This window comes from Ambystoma mexicanum, chromosome 1p, assembly GCF_040938575.1.
Source record: "Ambystoma mexicanum isolate Mex_15411 chromosome 1p, UKY_AmexF1_1, whole genome shotgun sequence".
Lineage (NCBI taxonomy): Eukaryota > Metazoa > Chordata > Amphibia > Caudata > Ambystomatidae > Ambystoma > Ambystoma mexicanum.
The window spans coordinates 99,262,720-99,287,250 of record NC_090921.1 but is presented as its reverse complement, the minus strand read 5'-3'; the positions used below and the strand labels follow the sequence as shown (position 1 = coordinate 99,287,250).

General features: G+C 46.2%; 1 protein-coding gene across 1 annotated transcript in view; it reads left to right on the top strand.

The window, feature by feature from the left end:
- The window catches only part of LOC138458195 (immunoglobulin lambda-1 light chain-like), a 198,966-nt gene extending 178,967 nt beyond the window's left edge, over positions 1-19,999 (top strand). Inside the window, exon 5 of the mRNA XM_069607207.1 lies at positions 19,668-19,999. Coding sequence (XP_069463308.1) covers positions 19,668-19,867 — 200 coding nt within the window. The 3' untranslated portion in view covers positions 19,868-19,999. The remainder of the gene's footprint in view (positions 1-19,667) is intronic.
- The last annotated feature ends 4,532 nt before the right edge of the window (positions 20,000-24,531 follow it).

Genomic DNA, 24,531 nt, shown 5'->3' with positions numbered 1-24,531 from the left:
CTACGCGTAAGCAAAGCGAATTATGTGAAGAAGCTAATAAATCTAAAAGCTACACCACGAGTTAGCAAAGTGAAGTATATGAAGAAGCTAAAAGACCCTTAAACTAGTCCATAAACAGGTTGTTGAGCCCACTTCCTAAAGGGACAGAGAGAGGAAACTGAGCAAAGGTGAATAAAACAGAGAGGGGCAAAAGCCCAAAATATGAAAGAGAGAGCAATTCAAGTAATGATACGCCAACAATGGGCTGGTATTGTTTCATGGGTAAAAGAGAATTGTAATAAAATTATGGCATGAAAGTCCTGGCAGGAGAGTACACCAGGTGAAGAGAAATATTGTATGGAAGTCCAGGTAAGAGGAAAGACCAGGTAAAGATAAAATATGGTAAAGATAAAATATATAAAAGAATGTAGAGAAATCCTGTCAGAGGTACATCAGACTAAATCAAGTGTGTGTGTTAAATTAAAAGAGAATCTCAAGGAAGATATTGAAATTGCGAGGTAAAATAAGAGTGAAGAAGAGGCAACCTGCGAGTGCCATCTCCGCTCCAAGCCTCCTCACGGCTGAGAAGCTACCTTCGCCCCCGCCGGGGACTCGGGTATGTTTTTTTAAAATTGTCCTCCCCCTCCTCTCTCCCTTCCCCTCCCCTCCTCTTCCTCCCAACCCCACTTACCTTTAGCCCGCTTTGTTCCCGGTGGGGGACGATGGCAACCTCCAGCTGTGTAGAAACTCAGAGTGGGGCCATCACCGCTCTGAGCCTCCACACGGCTGGAGGCTTCCATCGTCCCCCGCCGGTGACACAGGTACGTTTTTTTTTCTTCCCCTCCCTGCCTCCCTTCCGCCCTCCTAACCCCACTTACCTTCTTTTTTTATCAGGAGCAGATGCGCTCGTAACACTTCTGTTCCCAGCACGTCCGCTCCCGATGGCTGCCATGGAAAGGGAAAACAGACTCAGTTTCCCTTTCCCGGTGGCCATTTTCTTGGACGTTTTTGTTTTTTTTTGGGACAAAAATAATGCTTTTAGTTCCCCGGTCACGTAGATCTTGTGAGCAGGGGTACTAATAACTATATGCCCCTCACAGCGGGGGCATTACCGAAGCAGGTAATGCCCTAGGGGCTTCGTTAAGGCCCTTGCTTTGCTCAGGCCTATAACTATAGGCCCCAGGGCATTACCTGAGTTGGTATTGCCCCCGCCACTCGGGGCATATTGCTTAATTATCGCTCACTTGAACTCAGTAACATTCTCGTATATTTGTTACATCTTGTTGTTTGTGGCTTTGAAGCCCATGGGCAATTTAGCGCTAGACACAAATCAAATTAAAATCAAATCAAACAAAATCAAATAAACAATGTTAGGTAAAAAAACTCACTTTATACCACTACAAATCTGACCTTAAACACTCATGTCAAACATTAGTCAGATTCAGGGGAGGACTGGCAACATTTGGCCTGAGGGCAATTTTACTTTTCTGGCCCACAGTGCAGCTGCCCCCGCTGCTCGAACAAGTAAACTCAAAACCAACCTCTCCCTCCCTACACATTCTCAAATACATATACTAGACATAATTGAAAATGATTTCCTTTTAAGCAACAATGTTTTCAGTTAGTTTGTGGTTTCTTATAGACCCATGAAAATTCTCCCACTGACCAAACTGTATAATATAATTGGTGAAAATGGAAAAGGTGGGATTTGAGCTCAGTTTTCATTGTGTAGCAGTTTATTTGACAGCAGGCTAGATGTTCTCTCATCCCAACCCAAGTTTAGTTTTAGCACAATGTAAAAAGGTACCGAAATTAATTAATCTTTAATAACATGCTTCCAACTGGAGACCAGTCTCTAAGATGGGGATCAGGATTTGATCCTGAGTTGCTTTGCGTTGTCATGCTTCGGAAACAAACATGTTGCCCCTGAGCTATCTCCTGGCCTTCTGGTGAAGCTAGATAATTAATTGGTAGAGTAGAACCATTGCTGAACTAGGGGGTCTGCGTTTGCTTTCCGAGCCATACATGAACTGGCATGGCAAAAGACACATATCTGACTACCACAGCCCACACCAAATAACCCGATAACTGCACCCTGTGTACCCTTCCCCACAACAAAAGACTTGCACTTGTCACCCTGCCTCCTCACCACCATGCTTAACATTAATGGTTAAAATTATAAATATTTATAGAGCCACACTATAGAGTGTAAACCCATACATACCCTTTCTCTACAGATAGTTAAGGAAAATAATGCACAGTGAGGAAAAGTGATTTGCTCAGGATCACATCATGCATGGCGTGTGGAAGGGGGGGATTTAAGCCCTGTCTACCTGGTTGCACAGCTTCCAATTCAGAAAGTAGGGGAGACTTCACCTTCTTCTATTCCATCTTCAATATTAGCAACAGAAATGCTTTCTTATGTTATTCAAGTTGTAACGTAGTACACTGGGCATCATTACAAGGTTGCCGGTCTGGATACAACGGTACCGGTAAGCTTGCCGGTACTGTTGTTACCGGACTGGCAAACTCTGAGAAGTGCTGCTCGCGGGTGCCTTTCATTCCACCAGGCTTTGCCCAAAGGCACTTGTGAGCACAGCAAGCCTGTAGCACTGGCACGGTAATGAACAATTACCGGATCCTGTGGGGCTGGAATACCCCGGTAATTGCCCATTTGAGGGTGCCAGATTTTCTTGCCGGTATGGAGTTAGCCTTAGCAAGGCTACCTCCAACCTCGTAATGAGGCCCACTGTTCGATAAAGCTAGTTTCAAGGCACCAATGTATCTACAAGGGAGATACCTATTAATCATCTGTATCCTGAGGTAACTACATCTAAGAAACAGACTAAAATTATAATTTTAATCTTAGTATATACAATTTTGCGTTCTTTCAAAGCAGGAAGTCCCATGATAAAGCAACCCGAAAAAATATGTGGGAAGCATTAATTGAAAGGGGGTCAAGCCAGTCCTGAAATGGGGGCAGTAGCATGCAGATCAGACATAGATCTAAGCCACAGGCAATAGTCAACCTGCTGACCTACGTTACAGATGGGTACCTCCATCAGATTTACCTACTTTTCTGTACCCATCATCCTCTGGTGACCTTCCCTTGCACCACATTCTCAATGCCTGCTATTTTCTACAAAGATGTCTGTTCCTCCTTTGCTCCGTCCTTAAACTATGAACTCAATACCCTTCCCTTCCCTTACCTTGCACACACCTCTTTCCCTAGGCCACATTGCTCAGTCACCAATTTTTTGCCACTCAAGCCCATTACTTGCCCCTCACCAGCTTCCGTTGCCCTGACTTACAGGTCGACAGTAGACCACCTTGATTTGCCAGCCAGCCTCTGCCAGACATGACAAGAAGATGTGGTCGGGGTCTTGCTGGTAATTGTGCCTATGGGGTCTGCACTTGGACAATGCAGAGCGAAAGATGGTGAGGGAATGTGGCTTGTTTTGTGCCACCAAGTTGCACTTTTTGGGAAAGTCGGCTGCATATTTCAACTCACGGAAGCAAAGAGAACCGCAAGGGAAATGAGCCTAGGACTTTCTGATGGAGTGAGGGAGCAAGAGCAGCCTATTATAGTCATGTGTGTTTTCAAATAAGGATGTGTGTGTGGGTGTGTGCGTGTCCATGTGTGTGTGTTTGTGTTTCAGTGTATTTGTGACAGTGTAAAGTATATGTGGAAGGATGCATCTGAGTTCATGTATCTTTGTATATAAATCTGGTCTTGATTTGCATGTGTATCTTTTGTTGGTCACATACGAGAAGAGTGATCTGGGCAAGATCGAGTTGGGTCGTAACAGTAAAATAGTCAGTATATGGCAAATACTGTTGATTTCTTTTTACCTTTTATCCAATTCAGGGTTTGATTAAATACCGTTGGTTGTATTGAATGGGAATATCAGCCGGGGTATTTTAGGTGGACCTTTTGCAGAAACTCCACCTATTTTTACCTCCACCATCAAGGTGAAGGTTAAAAATCCAAACTCCCACATTTTTGCAATCTTTTTTTTACTGTGCAGAATGGAAGCACAGGAGCTTCCCTTCAATGGAGTGAAGAAAGCTTTTACAAAGGGCCATGTAGAGGGGGTAAAAAGGTGGGCATCTCGGATTGCCTCCTCTCACCACCTTACCCAGGTAATGGATAACAGGCCATTAATACCTGAATATTACATCTTTCTATGTGCGTTTTTCAACTGTGGCCAAAAGTAAGTACCGCAAGCAGTCCTACAGCCATTTCTATAAGCACTATTTAATTAACATCCATGGGTGCTACTCAGGGTACTATTACCCTGTTTTTGCTTGAACACACTGATCATCAAGAAATACCCCAGAACATAGGGGAAGCATTCCCGCAGAATCAAACCAAGGGCAAACTCTCATGAGATTTTTACCCTTACTTCCTTAGCAAGTAGGCATTGTGATTGGCTGCTGTGGATCATAACAGACCAATGGTGCATGGGCAGTAGTGGTGCCACCATTACCATCCAGGGTCACTGAATCTGTTATTTAAATGCATACATTGCCACTGGGCAGTATGAACATGCCCCTGCAGCCTAGACTCCTCCCACTCACTGTGGAGACCCATGCGTGGCGGCCACCAAGGCACATCAGCAACTGTGCTGACATCAGGACTAATGCCTCGTCCCACGTACACAGAATCTGAGCAGGCTTCGCAGCACCCGGTTCCATTGTGGAGGGCTCGATTCGGAAGGATTTAATCTTTTGCAATCATTTCTTTTACATTTTAGAGCTCTGGCCCATGGGGCAATTGCCTGGGAGGGAGGGGCAATTCCCTTTTGCCCCCCTTGTCAGTCCGCCCCTGGGATAACATAGTTAAATATGTTCCAGACAGAAATGGGAGATTCTTTGTAACTCTCTAAAATTCTCTCTCAATCCCAACTTTCAAAAGAAGCAAGTAAACTATTCCGGCCTCAGATTTGTATCTGGGACAGTGCTGTCCGCTAGGAGCAGCCCGACAATGCACGCAGAATACGCACAATGCAACCACTCCGAATAGTACTTCTCCATTAGTACCCATACAGGAAACTCAATTTCACATGGAACAGCTGCCAGTGGATCTGCACTCAGCTGCATGCTCTGCCCCAAATTGTGGCATGGTAATTCCGAGAGGGACTAAAAGTGATTAAACCGGTTTGAAATCAATGCAACCACATTTCTGTGAGTTTGCGCATGTCAAACTTCTCAAACTTGTATGGGCATTTTAGGGAACATCAGTGAAGCTGGACCAACAATTGGACAGGTTGGAAAGAAGGCGTAATCAAGGGTGCTCAGAGTGAAGAACCTGCGACAGGTTCTAGCCTCATTTCATGCAGGTGTTCTGTTTGGCAGCTATGCTATGCCTGGGCAAACTAAGCACTCAGCAGCAGTTTTTGTGCATTTCTGCGGACAACATGAATTGCTTCATGAACACACTGGCCTGTCTTACCAAAAAGTAATGGGAAGGAAGGCTAGATTGAAGGCACAGCAGCTTTAGACCGGTGCTCTACTTAGGCCACCCATCTTGTTTTGGATCCAAGGCAGGGACGGTGCACAGGGGCGTCATTTCACCAAAAGGCCAGGGGTAGCAAGGAAGACCACAGTGGTCGCAGTTGCGACCCCTGTCAACCCCCAAATTCCATCCCTGCCGGTGCATTGTACACAAGCTTATCATTTCAGAATCCCTCTTTCTCTTGACCCTGTGTGCTACTGTCTTTCAGTGACTTTACTGAGATCATGATTTAGGAATCCACCCTGGCCGAAGAAACCCAGCAGAAGCATGTATTCTTCTATCACCTATCAATATATAATCATGCAGTATCTTGTGGCCACCTGGGGAATATGAAGAGATGTTTATAATATTGAGAAGTATATCTTAGCATTGAAAAGAAAAAGGCTGTGCTTTCACAGTGTTATATATGTTATATGCATAATGTGGTACGCTGGGGCCCCGCAATAGATTTCTTTCATTAGTAGGTCTGTTGTGAATGCGGCAATGAAAACACCAGAGCCCTCCTAATTCTAGCAATCTTCTCTCTGCTGTTTCCTCATAATCCTGATTGCGGCATTTCCTCTCAGTCCGTATGTAAGCATAACCTTGGGCCTCATTACGAGGTCGGCGGGAACTTGGCGGTGCGACCAGCGGGTTTGCCGCTGACCCCAGAACACCGGATCCACCGCCTGGCTTCCCGGTGCCACTGAGACATTACAAGTCCTGGCAGAGCGGGAAGTCAGGCATCAGATCTTGAAAGTCCCCCATTCCCATGGAGTACAATAGGACTCCATGGGCATGGGGACATGAAGCACTGGTACCGTCAGTGACGGTGCCAATGCTTCCATGGCACTCTGCCTGCCGGGGCCGCTGCACTCAGCAGGGTCAGACAGGGTCAGGCCTGCTGGGTGCAGCAGCCCCAGCGGGCAGACTCGTAGTGTGGTGCTCCGGAAACAAGGGTGCCGGTAAGCTTACCTGCACCCTTGGTTCCGGACCGCCACACTTCTAATGATGCCTTGATTCATGCATTTTCATGTATAATACGAAGGCGCGTAAACATGGGGCTCTCCCAGTGTTTGAATGTCTGGTAGTGGTCCCGGATAATTCACTGGGTGAGAGTCTACGTCCCTTGGATGAGGCAGGGGGAGTTTAATGGTAGGATGAGCCAAGAAAAACATGGTCCTTATGTCCAAGAAGAAAATCGTGCTAGGTGTATCCAACAACTTGAAACACTTGTGTATAGACGCGTTATAAATGCCATATCATATCATATCAAACCTAGAGAGACCACTTCCTTCTTCTTACAAGGCAGGAGTCAAGTTGCAGGAACCTGCCCTAGATGACAGTACGTTGGATGGACATACCTCGGTGGCTGCTCTGGGATACTGAACCTTTGGGGGGACTGCAGGGGGTGCCATCTGATAGATTACGTGTTCTGGAACCTGGTGCATGACATGGTAGCCACCCAATGCCTACATCGTGATCAGGGTACTCAGGTGCTTAATGCAGCTGGGAAATTGGCTATGGTTGGTTCACAGGGGGATTAATCAAACGTCTCCCTCCCCCGCAACAAGGAGAATTTGTAGAAGAAGATGTGATGAATCCTACGGATCCTTCCCAAATTCCTTGCCTAAAGTCTCCTCCCAGGTGGCCAGGAAAGGCAGACGCTTCCTGATCCCCTCCCAGGTGGCCAGGGAAAGGCAGACGCTTCCTGATCCCCTTCCAGGTGGCCACGGAAAGGCAGACACTTCCTTATCCCCTCCCAGGTGGCCACGGAAAGGCAGACGCTTCCTGATCCTGACCTTGGGAGTGGTGTTCTATGGGACGATTACGTGGGAGGAAAAAGGGCCCACAGGAGTGAAAGAAAATGGTATTCATCTTCCAATGTCAATATTCGGTATAGCTGCTCACATGATGAGTCTCTTGCACTAGTGCACTGTCGTTACCTCCCGCAGCACGATTCCACATGCCTGACCTCTTGGGTTGCTTAATGCAGCCTAGCCAGGCCACCTAATTCCTAATATTGGCCAAATGCACACATGCATTCTAAGCCGTGTCTGAGAATGTTCCCACACCTGGACATCGGACACCGAGGGAGTGCCAACCACAAGCTCATTGGGGCCAAACAAATGGGTAAAGGTGTTATAAAATTACTACTATTACTACTACTAGAACTGCCAAGTGACCAATCATGAGCGAGGGTATGACGATGGACCGGGGCTCATCATGGGTTTATGGGTATTCCTGCAATAAATCCGCCAGAATACCGGCAAACTGAATTACTGATACCGCCACTTGGTCAGGCAGTTTTACCTCTGTTGGTAATACCGTCAGATTACAAGTGGTGCTTTGGTGTTGTAAATCCCCATTTTATGATTTGTGTAAGTATTACCACCCGCGGTATTACCAGATGGTAATACCACCAATTTGTGGAGGTAAAGTGGAGCAGTTTATATACACATTAAAAGGTTAACTCAGGTTTAATAGTTGGATGGCATTTTTCCACATTTATTGAAATTAAAAATTGACGTAGTCCTTGAATGCCTGTTATGGGAAGCACACAGAACTGGGTTACTGCAGACCAATACTTTAATACAGCCAGATGTCTATGTGCTTAAACACACAATACACACAGAGAACTGGCCACTGCCAAAGCACAGAAAGGCTCATACACGCCTATACTGCAGATGGCAACACCTTTAAAGAGATGGCATTTACTTTTTTCTTGCGAAATGGGGCCTTCGTGCAGCTGGACTGCAACAGATCAACAGCAATACACTCTGACACGCACATATATGCTAAATTAAAGGAATTACCAAACTTGATAAAATATAATTGATTGAATGGTACATTTGACCAAATTCAGCCAGTACCATTCGCTTGATTATAGAAAATATACATATTTAATATTCCCTACACTGGAACTCCCTACCTCTTTCTGTTCGCTCCATCCCCACCTATTCCTCCTTCCGTGCCTCCTTGAAATCACTCCTTCTCCATTCCCCAGCCTGACACTCTTATCCCCTCTTCCCCAATCCCTCTCCTCCCTCTAGTACCCCCTTCATACTTCTCTTTACCTGCCCCTTTTTCTCCTACGTCCTCCCCTCCTCTTGCTTCCTCACTCTATTCCCCATTCTCTCTCCTTCTTCATTTTCCTTCCCCTCCCCCTCCTTCTCCTCATAGGCTAATTGTTCTACATACTTTTTTACTGGTTTGATTCATATTTTGTAAATTGCTTCTACTGTTATCATATTCTATGTATTCATGTTGTTAACTGTAAAGCGCTTTGGGGGTAAAGCGCTATATAAGAATAATAAATACAAATACAAAAAATACTGCATATGTGGAGCGGGGATTGCGGGGGTGTCCCCCACTCCACATATTCATTTTTTCTGGCCTTAGGAGTTTGCAGGGGTGACCCCCGCTTCCTGAACAAAAAGAAAAGGGGACCCTGCGGTGTCGGATCCGGCCCGCGTTAGAGGGATGGAACTGACGCCGCAGGTTTAAGAGAGGCGGAGGATGGACATAAGGTAAGTAGTGGGGTGGGGGATGTACTGAGGAATTAAGGGGACATGGGTTTGGTGTGTTTGGCCGCAGTAAAATCGTATTCGCGATGAAATTGACTAAAGTAAATTCTGCCACGTACAATTCTACCATGGTCAAACAACCCAAATCCAAATTAAACACACCCATACTGAGATAAAAACTAAACTTGTACATCAAACCAAGCTCAAGTTCTACCTCAAAAGACACCTAATGCTCTAATCAGCCTGTGATCACTGCAGGCTTGAGACACATTATTGCAGCCATTTAAATGTCTTTAAAGGAAAGACACCTAATGTATGTAAACTTTTCATGCTCTCATTTTGCACAGCCATTGGCCTGCAACCCATGGCTGACACCCAACTAAGTCCGGCGTAATGGTTCTTTGTGGATGGTGGAAATGACACTTGACTATGTGTTCTGTCTAGAAGGACAATTTCAGAGCACAGGATGTAGCAGGCCAAGCGATGAGCTCTGAGCTGCTCCCCAAGGTTCCTGTGGTTGGAATGGTGCTAACAGGCACAATAAATCTGCTCTGTGTGTTATCGCTGTGCGTGGTTAAGTGTGCTAATAGATTGAAAGAGTGGGGAAGGCAGAGGTGATTTGGCGATCGTGAGGCGTCCTATTAGAGTTTTAGGGATAGACTGAGTTCAAGTTGTGTTGTTTTCTATTTTGATGAGGCGTTGTTACTGCCCTGTGTTCCATTTTATGATTGTTGTTCGGTGGTGTCAGTGGCCCTCATTACGACCCTGGCGGAGTGGGTTTACGCCAGCGGTATTCGCGGCGGACCCTTCCGCCCTACTACGAGTTCCCGTAGCGCCATGGAGCGGTTTCCGCCTGGTTTTTCCGGGCGGAGAAATCCATGGCGCTACGGGACCTTGTTGTTAATTACGCCACCGTATTTTACGGTGGCGTAATTAACGCCTTCCCCACTCCCATTATACCCTATGGGGCAAAAATGGGAATGGGGAAGGGTAAAATGGGGAATGGGGATTTACCGCCCCGCCAAGGTCGGAATGGGGCGGTAAATCCACCAACCCCCATGGCGGTATCGGCAGCTTTCCGCCGTGCTCCATGGTGCATATTGCACCACGATCTCCGCCAGGGTCGTAATGAGGGCCAGTGTCTTATTCGTGGTGGCGAGAGAAGTTTCAGGAGACTGACCGGACTGGGTGCCGTTCCTGAATTAGGTGTTATGCACAGGTGTATTTCACATGTGAATGCGGCTGAACAGAAAGGGTCAGTCTGTATGTAGTCCTGTTTGTAAGAGTAATGCTCTGAACAGTCTTTGGGCCTCATTCCGAGTGTGGCCTTAAGGGATAACGGGCACTGGTAAGGAGACCGGTGCTGGTAATCCCTTACCGCCATACTACGGGTTCCCTTAGTGGGTCCCTCCTTTAACGCCTGGTCTGACCAGGCATTATGGACGGGACCCGTTAAGGGAAATCAGAGCCAATAACGGTACCGTTATTAGCTACTTCCCCCTTCCATTGAGCCCTATGGGGGCTCAAATGGGAATGGGGAATGGTTTTTTTCAATGGGGACTTACCGTTTGTAAGTCTTACTAACGCCATGACTACCTCCAATCTCGGAATGAGGCCCTTTGTGTCCAGATTTGTGTTGGCTATCATGTTGTTAAAATCCAAGTCGTTCATCCCTCGGGAGTTGCAGGACCCTGATGCTTCGACAGAGTGGTGTTAGGGCCTCATTATGACCCTGGCATTAAGGGTTAAACGGTGCCGTAAAAGGTGTCGGCGCCGTTAAACCCTTAACGCCTCATTACGAGTTCCCTTTGCAGGACCCGACCTTAACGCCTGCTTTTACCAGGCGTTAAAGTAGGGTGCCGCAAAGGGACCTTGGTGCTAAATACGGTGCCGCAATTTGCGGCACCGTACTTAGCGGCTTACCCATTCCCATTGAGCCCTATGGGGCAAAAATGGGAATGGGGAAGGGCCCATGGTGAATGGGGAATTACCGCCCCGCCAACCTTGGAATGGGGCGGTAATTCCGCCATTCACCATGGCGGACCCCGGCATGGACCATGGTGCTAATAGCACCATGGTTTAGCGCCGGGGTCGTAATGAGGCCCTTAGAGATCTGGCCTTTGGAGCGGGGGGAGGGGGGTAGAGGTTAAAAGTTCTCCTTGTTCTGGGTTTGAGGTGAAAGAGGATAGTTGAAGGCCTCTTGAACCATGGAGAACTTCCTGATATTGTCCTGGTGAGCAATCACGTGCTCATGGGAGGACATCTTTATTTGGTATTTTATAGACGTGAAACTCACCAGTGGTCAGACATCTGGTTTAGGAGTCGCTGAATAATCTGTAAGTGGACCTCAGAAGCTAGACCTCCTCCAGGCGTCACACAAGAGGGACGGCGGAGGGACAGGTTTGGCCGAGGTGGAGATGTGATTGAGAAATTCCCAAATTAATATTGAGCCAGGTACGGGTTTGCCTTGTCTTGGCTCTTCCTAATATCTTTGTGATGTGATGAACTTAGAGGAGAGAGTGGCAAAGAAAGGGCACGTCCCCAATAATGCACGTTTGTGAGGTTCCAGCACCACTGTCGCAGATGGTGCCATACCTATAGCCCACAGGGAGATTGGAAGCAAATGGTGAACAGAAAAGGCTAGTTATTAATACTAGCAATGCAAAGAGTAAGGTGTGTGGGCAATTGTAGGCCCCTCCATCAGTGGGTGTTTCTAGGAGGGTAGAGGGTCCATGCGACCAATGATTATGATTCCGTGGTGGTTAACCCATCGTCCTGGTGCAAACAGGTGGGTAAATGCACCTTTCTCCTCATTCAGCAAGCAGGGTGAGCGTGAAAAGGTGCAAGGGAGCTAGAGGAAAGGGGGATTAAAGACCAGTGGTTATTTGCCAGGCTTAAGAGGCAGCTCAAGTGCATTATGGGGTGGGCTCACATGGGCATGCTTGAAGTTGCAGAGAATAGGTATTTGAAAACGCCACAGGCCCTAGCAATGTGTACCCCCAATCCGCAAAGTTAATATCAGTGCCTAGGTCACACTTAAAACATCTGGCTTCAGAGGCAAGACACAGAGGGGCACCCGGTTCCTTACGTTTATCTGAGATCAGGGTCCTTATAAGTGCCACTGAGCTACCTCAGCTTAGACGTTTAATAGACCTGGCCTTAAAACAAGAACAGGGACTTCTGGGATCACACTAAAAAGGGGGGGTATTGGGGAAAGGGTGGATGAGGAAGCCTTGCAGAGAGCCAGCTACATTCCAAGGCACTCCCCAACTTCTCTCTCAGGATGCAGTGGTTAACAGAGCTGGATTTGGTGGATATAGAATGTCCTTGCTGGTATCCTGGTGGTAAATCCGACAGGATACCGACAAATGGAAATACTGACACAGGCATTCGGTCCGGTAGTATTACCACCGGGTTACAAGCCAGTGTCGGGGGTAAATCCCCATTCCATGGAGTCCCATTGGATCCATGGCGGGATTTGCTGGTATTACTGCAGGCAATATTTTCCGGTAAGGTGGTGGAAGGACCTCCAGCGTTTAGCTGCAGGTGATCCTGGCACCTCACCAGGCAAACCTGTAGTTGGCTGGTCCAGAAATGTGTTGATATATGTTAATATCGGCACGTTAATTTCGCACACCAGCCAACTTGTAATGAGGCCCAAGATAGGTTCCTTTAAGAGTGGGAATTATGCCCTTTCAACATCTAATAGAACAAAGGAAAAAGAAACGGATGTGACCGACTAAATCTGTACATGCAATATGTGCTCCATTGACAATTCCATCAATTTTCTCTCTCTCTATTCACAGGAATAGGAATAGGCGGGCGAGGCCCTGCTTGCAATCACATGGGGCTAGCAGTGCACAAGATACCTTGGGTTGGGCCTTAGGAACTGAATCTCTCAGGTTCACTCACTATATGGGCTACAGCCTTTGAGCTCCAGATATTTTGGACTACAGCTCCCATGAGTCTTAGCCAGCATAGTCAATAATGAGGGATCATAGTCCACAATATTTAGACACCACAGGTTGCAAATCCCTGCTGTAAGGGACAAGGATGTGAAGTTAGGCATCGCCCAATAGAATGATCAACATTCATTTTAATTTTGATGTAGAAAGTGCAGTGATGTAATGGGGGTCATTACGACCCTGGCGTTAAGGGTTTAACGGCGCTGTAAAAGGTGTCGGTGCCGTTAAACCCTTAACGCCTAATTACGAGGTCCCTCTGCGGCTCCCGATCTTAACAGCTGGTCTGGACCAGCCGTTAAAGTAGGGACCCGCAAAGGGACTTCCGAGGTAATTACGGTACCACAATTTGCGGTACCGTAATTACCGCCTTCCCCAGTCCCATTGAGCCCTATGGGGCAAAAATGGGAATGGGGAAGGGCCAATGGTAAATGGGGAATTACCGCCCGCCAACCTTGGAATGGGGTGGTATTTCCCCATTTTCCATTGGCGGACTCGTTACAATACTGGCAGCTTCCATGGTGGCAATAGCGCCATTGGTTACAGCCGGTGTTGTAATGAGGGCCAATATATTTTATGTATTAGGTGTGTACCATTTTAAGAGAATTTCTATGGTCACTATATTTACATGTTTACAGTCAGAAGGAAGTATGCTTTTAATTATGCATTTATTCTGTAAAGCAACCCATAGGATTCAGATGGTAAATACTGTGGCTTATTTGGTATTATGTGTTGGTTATTTAATAGCAATTCTGTTACACAAATTAAAAAGATTGATTCATGCATTTTTGGGGTGCAGGTTTATCTGTATTTGCAGGCCTAATGAAGATTACCCAGGCTTATAGTGTCGGGAGTCTTGATTCTATTAAAGACATGGAGGTGAGCGTCATGATTTAACTCTTTAATGCCACTCCTCCAGCGGCCTTTTTAAAATATCAACTTTTCTGGGGGTATTAGTTATTTTGTACAACAGTAAACCTAACTCTTCCACACAAGGGACTACAAACCCACAGACGTCCCTGTGTCTGTGTAGTTTTGTGCTTTTACCCATAACGAATCCTATCTCAGCACACTCTTCATGTCAAATCGACGAATCCTCTTTCTTTGATGATCCAACGAGAAAAGGTTCAACTGACAAACTCGGCATTACGAATACTCAACACGCAATCCACTGCAATGCGGGAAACCGTTCTGTTGCGAACCATGTCCACACCAGCATGACCTGCGACAGCACCCACTAGTCCATCCGCTCAGTTGTTCTTGTGGTCATCACCTAAGAACAAACCCACAATTTGGGAGGGAATACCCTTCTCCAAATTAGCATATCCATACATCACTTCAATACCAGTACATTGTCATAATCACAGCTAAACCAGAGCTCTGACCCTGCCATCCCACACACCGTGTATATCGGGCTGGATAATGCTTTAATAGAATAAAGACTCCCGGTGCTATAAGCCTGGGTAATCGTCATTCTGAGTCAAGACTGGAGGCGAGCATTATGCTTGTTCAAAGCTTTGTATCACCACCTCTGCTACTGATGAGACTGGCTTAAAATAAAAGGTCTTAAAGGTTGCCTCAGTAGACCAATTGGCAGACTTCAAAATATCATGCAGAGATGCCCCTGATGCAAAAGCCTTAGATGGCATTGCCCCTCTGAACAAATGGGCCCCAAATATCACTAAATCTATACCTGGCAAATGCATGATCTCTCTGACCGATCTGGCTATGGTGGCTGAAGCAACTACATGAAAAGGTTTCCTATGCGCGATCAGCAGCTGATGCACTACGCGAGACCTCACACCTCTGGTAGCCTTCTCATAGTCCTTAATGCATTGAGCTACACACAATTTCGGCTCGAAAATATGGGTAAGAAATAATAGATGACCCACTCTTAGTTCTCTTAGCGATAAGAAAAGCCACCCCTTTCTGGGTAGAAAACCTTCCTGTTAAATTCTAGGGCCTTAACATTGGACACTCTCCTACATGACACCAGACACAAAAGTATTGCTAACTTATCAGATAGCCTCTCTCTGGGCAACTGATCAATGGCCAGCCATTGCTTCAAAAGGCGGAAGACCACTTCCACATCCCACTCCACCTTATGGCGGGCTTGTGCATCTTCACTCCTTGCAAAATCCGAACTACGGCGCATGTTCTCCGATTGGCAGGCCGTCCCCCTTTTCCTATACACTCCTATGGTGTGAAATGCACGGCCATCCCATGAAAATTCCGATATATAATTGAGGACATGTATTACAGATGCAGAAATGGGATTAACACGCCGGAGAGTGCACCACCCTTCCCACTTGGCCCAGGCTGCGTCATAGCTCCTAAGGGTGGAAGGCGCCCATGGGTCCTTGATACACTCTGCAGTAACTTCTCAAAGGCTAGGCAAAGTCCAGCGTTGCCTGAAATTCTGCACGCCAGAGGTTGTAGCATCTCTGCCAGCACTAGAGCATGCTGTTGACCACCTTGGTTGGTCAGCACGTTCAGCTGAGACTTAATCACCCGCAGAAAATCCAAGGAAAGTCCCATCAGAATTGGAAACCATTCTTGCAATTTCCACAGCAGCACTACCATCACTAAAACTTCTCCCTCCCTGCAGACCTTCGCTAGAGTTCTCGCCAGCATGATGAACAGGGGAAAGGCATAATGCAGCGCTGCCTCCCAACTGTGAAGGAATGCATCCATTCCCAGCGACCCGCGATCCAACTTCCAACTGTACCTGGGCATCTGCACGTGCAACCTGGAGGTGAAAAGATTGATGTATAACTGTTACTGTAAGAACACTGGCCTCTGCAATCTCCAATCCAGGTACCTGGAGTTCCAGTCTGCTACCACATTCTGTTTGCAGGGAAATAATGCCAGAAGTCCTTTGCAAGCTCCACTAACATCTTCGACTGGGTCCCCCCTAATCGATTTATGTATTGCACTGCTGAGATGTTGTCCATTTTCAAGAGAATGCAGCAATTCACTCTCTCTCTGGCAAATGCTCTCAATGCGAACGATCCCGCTGGAAGCACTAAACAGTTTATGTACAGCTGCAGCTCTTCCATGGACCATTTTCCTCCTGTCTGCAACTACCCACATCTTGCGCCCCACCCGCACCTGCTGGCATCCCACTCTTTAACTAACTCCGGCACATCTCGATGATGCCCTTGCCATTCCAGGCTTCCGTATTCTGCAACTGGTAGCTCTATTTTCCCATCCTCATCTAACTGTGCCAATTGGTGGTATCTGACACCTCCCTGTCAGTCTGAGCAATGCCCTGTAATATAAATGTCCCGGGAATATGGCTCGAATTGAGGATGCTAGAAGCCTTACTATCCTGGTTAGATTCCAAAGCGAAATATGCGTCTTCTGAATCGCAGACCACAATTCTTTCCTGATCACTTTCATTTCCTGCAGCAGCAATTCCACCGTGGCTTTCCTGGTGTCTATTACGAAACCCAGGAACTCCATACGCTGCCTCAGGACTAACTCCGACTTCTCCCAATTGATTAGAAAACCTAGGGAGGTCTGCAAAGCACTCACCCACGGTACTTGCTCCACTAACGTTATCTTGTCTTGAGCTAGAATCAGGATGTTGTCCAGTTAGATGGTAATCATGATTCTCCTGTCTCTGATGGCCGCTGCTACCGGCCTCATTACCTTGGTAAAAGCCCAGGGGGCCAATGCTAGCCCAATGGGTAGACATGCAAACTGCCAACACTGCTCTTTCCATAAGAATCTGAGAAACTGCCATTGGGATGGTCAGGTAGGCATCCTTCAAATCTAGTCTCACTAGCCAGTCCGCTTAGGAAAGAATATCCCTGAGGAGGTTAGTACCCTCCATCTTGAAGTGCCTGTACATGATCCAGCCAATCAACTCCTTTGAATTGATCATTGGCATTCACTTCCCCTGCCTGTGGACCATCAATCAATTGTTGTAGAAGCTTGCTTGCCCCGGCGGACATTGGTCTATCGCACCCTTCTCTAACAGGTTGCTGAACTCTAAATTGAGGAGTTTCTCCTCTTCCACTGACATCCTGAGCTTTGTTGGTATTCTTGCTGCCGGTAGTCTGCAAACTCTAGCCTGAAGCTCACCACTGTCAGCAAAACTGAAGCTTCGCCTGATAGCTCCTGCCAATTGGCTATATACTGTAAAGTGCAACCCCCCACCTTAGGGTAATGATTGTGGTGCGCACTTACCGCTGTTAGCGTTCTGCTCTCTATAGCCTCTGTGACCTCAGCACCCACGCGGACCTCTCCCTTAGGACGGGAAGAATGCGTAGTGTTGGCGACCCTCTCAGTAGTGGGCTCTGGGTCCTTGGGGCCTCCTCGCCGAATTGAAGTGACCAGTCGATCAAAAACTGTTGGCTGGTCCCTGTGAAAACCTGTCCATGGAATATCTTAAGGATGAATGTCTGCGCTTTATTCAGGGCAGTACACGTGCCCACAAAACGGGACATCTCCTTCGTGAATGCATCCCCAAATAGCATTCATTGTGCAGCTTCGCCAGCCTGTCAGTTGGCGAGATCCCCCAATTTACTATCAATCTTTAGCAATAGGCTGCAGCATCTCTCAGAGGAGAGAGTGCAGCTGGCATTGCCCAGTAGGTATACCACCTTTGAGACCAACTCGCTAGAGTTAAATCATCCACGGCCTGCTGGCCTTCTTAGCCTCATCCACTAAGTCCATTTTCTTGGCCAGTGACCCAGCCAGGTCAAGGACCTTGTCCTCGCAACTCTTTCAGGCGCAGTCAACGCCCTTCCAAAGTCTTTTGCTTTGGTGACAAAGGTAGCCATTTTGGGGTCTAGCCCTGCTGTGTCCATAACTTTGACGAGACGTTCTGCATCTGTAGACAGCATCTTCGACAGAGCTGCAGAACACCACTTTACTTTACTTTACAGAACTTCCCAGCATCAGCACAGGTACATGGACCATGATTTTGAGGTAGCAGCGATTTAGTTGCCCACGGTCACAGCATTGAGGATCAAGGCATATGGGGGTCACAGCTTGAAGCATATCCAGGGGTACACCATCGTCAGGTAACCAGCACCTCTAGTCACACAGGGTCACAGACTACTACTGCCACATTGTTCTTCAAGGCCTCAAGGTGCTGCACAGCTTCACGGAGTGTCGAACCTCCTGAGGGTTTTACTGGTTTGGGTTTTTTCAGGTTTCCAAAAGTTCCAGGAACACAGCTCCTCCCAGTTAAAGCTCTTCCACGGGGGGAACACAGCTGGGTGAGAGGACTTCCTGTGAATTCTCCCTGACCTTAGGATTTATATGATATCTTGCATTCCTGATTCTTTGTGAATTTGCACAGTTCTGGTTCATGTGACTTCCAGCGGTCTTCATTAATTTAACTCCTTGCAGTCCTAGTTCACGTGAATCTTTGCACCCCTGATTTTTGTGAATTTCAACAGTCCTGGTTCAATTGAATTCCTGCATTCATGATTCACTTGAATTTAGACAGCGCTGACTCGTGTGAATTTCCACATTTCAGATTCATGTGAATTTTTGCATTCGGGATTCATATGAATTTGCAGAGACCTGATTCATACACATGTGTGCAGCTGTGATTCATGTGAATCCTTCTGCCAAGATTCATGTGAATCCTTGTGCCTAGATTCATGTGAATCCTTGCCATAGTTATTCATGTGAATCTTTGCTGTAGTGATTCATGTGAATCCTTGCCATTGTGATTCATGTGAATCCTTGCCGGGAATCCTTGCCGTTATGATTCATGTGACTCCTTGTCGTTGTGATTCATGCGAATCCTTGCCGTAGGGATTCATGTGAATCCTTGCTATTGTGATTCATGTGAATCCTTGCCCTTGTGATTCACGTGAATCCTTGCCAAGAATCCTTGCCGTTGTGATTCATGTGAATCCTTGCCGTAGGGATTCATGTGAATCCTTGCCATAGGGATTCATGTGAATCCTTGCTATTGTGATTCATGTGAATCCTTGCCCTTGTTATTCATGTGAATCCTTGCCATTGTGATTCATGTGAATACTTGTGCCTAGATTCATGTGAATCCTTGTGCTTAGATTCATTTGAATCTGTGTGCCTCTATTCATGTGAATCCTTGCCGTTGTGATTCATGTGAATCCTTGCCATTGTGATTCATGTAAATCATTATGCCTAGATTTAACTGAATCCTTGTGCCTAGGTTCATGTGAATCCTTGCTGCAGTGATTCATGTATATCCTTCCTGTTGTGATTCCTGTGAATCCTTGCTGTAGTGATTCATGGGAATCCTTGCTGTAGTGATTCATGTGAATCCTTGCCATTGTGATTCATGTAAATCTTTGCGTCTAGATTCATGTAAATCCTTGCCCTAGTGATCCATGTGAATCCATGCTGTTGTGATTCATGTGAACCCTAGCACCTAGATTCATGTGAATCCTTGTGCCTAGATTCATGTGAATCCTTGCCGCTGTGATTCATGTGAATCCTTGCCACTGTGATTCATGTGAGTCATTGCAGCTCTGCTTCATGTGAATCATTGAAACTCTGATTCTTGTGAATTTGCACAGCCCTGGTTCACGTGAACTCACACAATCCAGACTTATGTGAATTCCTGCCGTCCTGAATTAGGTACATTCTTATTGCCCTAGATCGTGTGTATTCCTGCATTCCAGATTCATGGGAATGCAGTGCTAATTAATTTGCATTCTTATGGCCCTGATGCATGTTCTCTTCTTCTAGTTGCCAGGAATGGAGTCCTCCGCGTGGCCTTCTACGTCTACCTGAGCGCGCTCTGTGCCAGCTGTGTGTATGGGCTCGCTGTGGCTTTCTGCTTACTTAAAAGAAGAATGGATGAACGCAAGAGGAGGGCGGCTTTCTCGAGCCATGGGCCGCCTTCTCAGGGTGCTAGAGGAAGAGCACGGAGGCAGGGGGTCAAGTAGCAGACCCAAAGTAAGGCTTCCGAGCTACTAGGTCTGGAGGCTCGACCCGAAGCAACACCATCCTTTAAAGTATATTTCTGCTTCTCAAATGGTAAAGAAAATAAAAAATCCACCTTTGCATTGTAACCCATGAGTGTCTATCTAAACAATATGGAAATACAGTTACAAGAAGGGACAGTGATTTGTTGAATATTTTCATTATTTAAAAAGTATGGTAGGCTTTCTGATGTTATATGTGCATTTCTATAGCTAATTTAGTCATATTTTCTATTAAAAAAAAATAAGAATTGACTAGTGTGCACTATGAGCAGGATTCCAGGGTATTATAGGTACTTCTCAGAAATTCAGGTTTGGTCAAAATGATCTATTTGGAGCAATTCGGAATTCTGGAGAAATATTACATCAATCTTATTCTTGGAGTGTGGTGAGAAGAGCATGTGCAGCAGAGGGTCCAGAAAACACACTCAGTAATCACATAATTACTTCTATTGTGTTGACCCTGTGAGATGGGCCTGCAACCTATGGCTGTGTAGTTCTTTTGGACTCAAATTCCCACGATCATTCACCATTGACTATGCTGGCTAGGGCTGATGGGTGTTGTAGTACAACACATTTGGAAGCCAAAGGTTGCCGACCCCTACATCAGTGTCTGCCACTTCAGAAAAGAAGCTCTGGGTGTGTTACCCCACTCCACGAGTCATGGGCCTCATTACAAGTATGGCGGTAAGGCAACAACAGCGCCGGTATTGCTATCGGCACCGTTGCTACCGTAACGCCATACTAGGAGTTCTGCTCGTGGGTGCCTTTGCAGCCACCAGGTCTGACTTGATGGCCGTACCGGCACCCGCGAGTAGAACATGATGGTAGCACCGGTACTGTCATTAACGGTACCAGTGCTACCACCCTCCCCATTCCCATTGAGCCCTGTAGGGCTCAATGGGAATAGGGATGTAGCGGGCGCGGTACCCGCGAAAGGGCAATTACCGGGTGAGTAAAACCATCAAGGCTACCTCCAACCTCGTAATGAGGCCGTATTTTATAAAACATATGTAGACGTTTCAAAAACCTTTTTTGTATTTTTCTAAATGAAAACTGTGATAGCACTGTGGACCTACTGCAGAACATAGTGTGTGTATGATGTCACCTCAACGTTAATTAAGGGTGCAGACTTATAATGCCATTATTTGGGCCTGATTATGAAGTCGGCGGTAACTGGCTGGTAACCGGTTGGTGCGACCAGAGCTTTGCCACGGACCCCGTAACACTGTTTCCGCCACCTCAGATTCCGGCAGGCACCGCAATGTCACAAGTTGCGGCGGAACGGTTCCTCCCCATTACCATGGATGGGATATTGAAGCACCAGCACCGCTAGCAATGGTGCCCGTGCTTCAGTGTGAAGTCTTCCGGTAGGGGCCTGAATTCCCGGCAGCTCAGGCCTGCTGGGAGTTCCATGGCCCCTACCGGCAGACTCAGAGTTTGCCGGTCCGGAAAGAGTGCCGTTACGTTGCTAAGGCACCTGTATTTACGACCCTGCAAAGTTTACTGTTTCCTATCCTTCCCCGTATGGAATGAGCCTTTCATTAAATGACATTCTAAGCAAAAGAGAGAACTGAAATACCTGTCTTTTCTGGGACCTGTTCGAAGAGATTTTTGGGAACGAAAAGAAAGATTTTGATCGGTGTGGTCCTGGAGTTGGCAAAGCGCAGCATCGCCAGCCTGTGGAATGGGTGTCTGCTCCTTCCAGTGAAGGAATACCGCAAGTACGTTCCATTTGCAGACCCTGAGTTTCTACTTCATCTACGGAGGAGATGTCCGCCCTTGGTTTTACCAAGGGTTCATGGTTCCAATAAGGGATTTTTTGATAACATAAAACACCGAGCAGAGCTTTGAGAAAGAATGGTTAGGCAGCAACAAAGAGCTCCTTAGACACTGCATGTGGACCTCAGGCCATATTCACACCTCAGTGACCTCTCAAAGGCTTAAGACTGAAGGGTCCTTTTTTGGGAAAGTGGAGCTGAAAATTAACTCCGCGTGGTGGAGCTACCGGATCTGAGATGTAGAAGCAACATGCGCCAGAAGAGAAGTTAATGAGAAGCCAGAAGGCAGCCCAAATCCGTCCGATCAGGGGAGAGCCAGGGCCATCTTAATCACTTTTGGGGCCCTGGGCACAGACATCTTTGGGGCCCCGTCCACCAAACCAAAGGAATTAAGTGATTAAAAAATATCTGCCCCCGCCCCTGCCTGCAGCACTCACAACCCATTGGTTGATATGCTGCCTCACAGCAGTAAAAATAAGGATGTTTACTCTCTTTAAGTCCCCTTACCCTCTTCATTCTTGCTCTAATCACACAGATAAACAAGTACCATTTGACAGCCAACATTATCAGTCTACGAAGAAGTTACTTCTGTTGTAGCATAGATACAGGAGACTTAATCAATACAATCCAAGGTGGTATGCAGCCTGTAGTATTTATGCAGGATTGTATGTAAAAGGTACATGTAACCCAGAATTGACAGATAACTCACATTTGCTGCCTCGCAGAATGAAAACGTGCTCAAGCATGGATAGAGGAGACTAATTGGTAGGAAGGAGAAAGCCCCACATACCATAGCCTGGATAGTGGATGCAGATTAGAAGCTACCACGAAGGTGTCAGTAAGCAGACATACTAAGATTCTAAGTGGGACATCGTTTTCAAAAGTGTTGCCATTAGAGATAAAAAGAATAAAGTGCTTGTGGTGTGCAATATATCAATGCTCACTATTGTAGTGGAAGCAACACTATAGCTAGTGAAACGATGAGTGAGGCTGCTTTGAAGATCATACCCTGATAAGGAAATCTCTCTGACAATTTCAAAAGGTTTAGGGACTGGCAATTTTGAGAGGCTAGGCAATACACGATTAAATAAGATGCCCAGCATTACACAAATTGGTTAAGGGGTGAATCTGCATTTGAACACTTTCATTACCAGTTCTTACCATGAACTAAAATAATCTCATTTTATAAAACTGACTTGGAAAGTACACACAGCACATTACCAAACATGACAATTTTTAAAAACAAAATATTATAGAAGGGTGAAATACAGAATGATTCTAGCTTCATTCTCTCCATCATCAAGAGAAGTATTTAGGTACCAGCATACCAATCAGTGTGATTTAACAGATTGAATCTGGGTTGGTCCTTTGTATTTTAAAGCTTTACATACTTCCAAAACACTAGCTTGTCAAATTGTCATTTATAAACGCGCAGAAAAACCTTTGACTTTTACAAAAATGCAAAGCGTTTTTGTGTGTGAAACGAGCAGACTTTGAAATATGCTTGCCCGAGTGCTTCACCATCTGGTCCGCTACCTTCTGTTTACCACCCCTTCCACTCAAATGGCCTACATAAGAAGAAAGATCAAGTAATGGGCTAAATGATGCCACCAACACTCGAGGAGGCAAACTTCACAGAAGGCAGTAAAATAATGTACTAGATATAAGATGATTGATCAGGATCACTGTATTGTCTGCTGGCAAAGACAGGATACAAGCATGAATGTGTTGCTTCAAAATTCGGATACTTATTCATCTCTTGGACTAAGAGTTTACACTCATTGTTGGAGGTGATTGCCTAGGTTTTAGAACACCCCATCTGAACAAACCAATTTCTAGACCTTCACCATGAGGATGACATGTTCGTTTTTATAGCAACCCCTATCTGGTGCAGGTATATTGCAGATAATAGCACCTGTTGTGCTGCAAGGCCAAGTACATATGCAGGCAGGTTCATAAACTTCAGACATAGGAAAGGCTCAGCCAGCATTACAGGAATGTGCTATTCTAATATTGCATAGAAACACATATCACTGCAATGAGTGCTTAACACACTGAGCTAACTTCTGAACCATTGTGGCACTCAATTTACCAGTATGCATTTCAAATGTGGCTATTACACAAAATCTACATAATTCCGACAGGGAGGAAAGAATGCTACAGGAGCTGTGCCGCAAAGAACACACAAACTATATATACCACAGAAAACACAGAAAGCATTATATGATGAATTGATCGAGGCAGAATGTACTTGCCAAAACAGACAGGCAAAAGGTTTAGAGCCTCAGCGCCATGCAATACAATATCCTGATGTGTGCTGTTTAAGTCTGGTGAATAAAGGAATCTTACTTCTTTAGATCAGGCAGCCTTGTGGGGTCCCCTCCAACGTGGGGGCCCTGGGCAAGTGCCCCTTTTGCACTCCCATAAAAACGTCTCTGAGGAGAGCGTCACTTTACTGTTGCTTTGTACTAGGGCATTCATGATCCCTCACCATTGACTATGTTGGCTAGGGCTGATGGGAGATGTAGTCCAAAACATCTGCAGAGCTGAAGGTTGCAGACCCCGGAGTTAGTGTGTCAAAGACAGGGTATGAAAATATACATTGAGAACCACTCCGAACTTTCGTTCTCTCAGATATACTGAAATATGCTTACATTAAACATGTGTGCATGTGAGCAGGGTGTAGTTTCCTCTCATTAAGGCCTTGCTTTTTAGGGTATACTTGCAAGCTGCTACATGTCATGCATGCAATAAATGCACATATACACACACACAGTATTATATGATATGAGATAAGTCATTTATAACGTGCCTGTACACAAGTGGTTCTAGGGGCGACAAGACAAG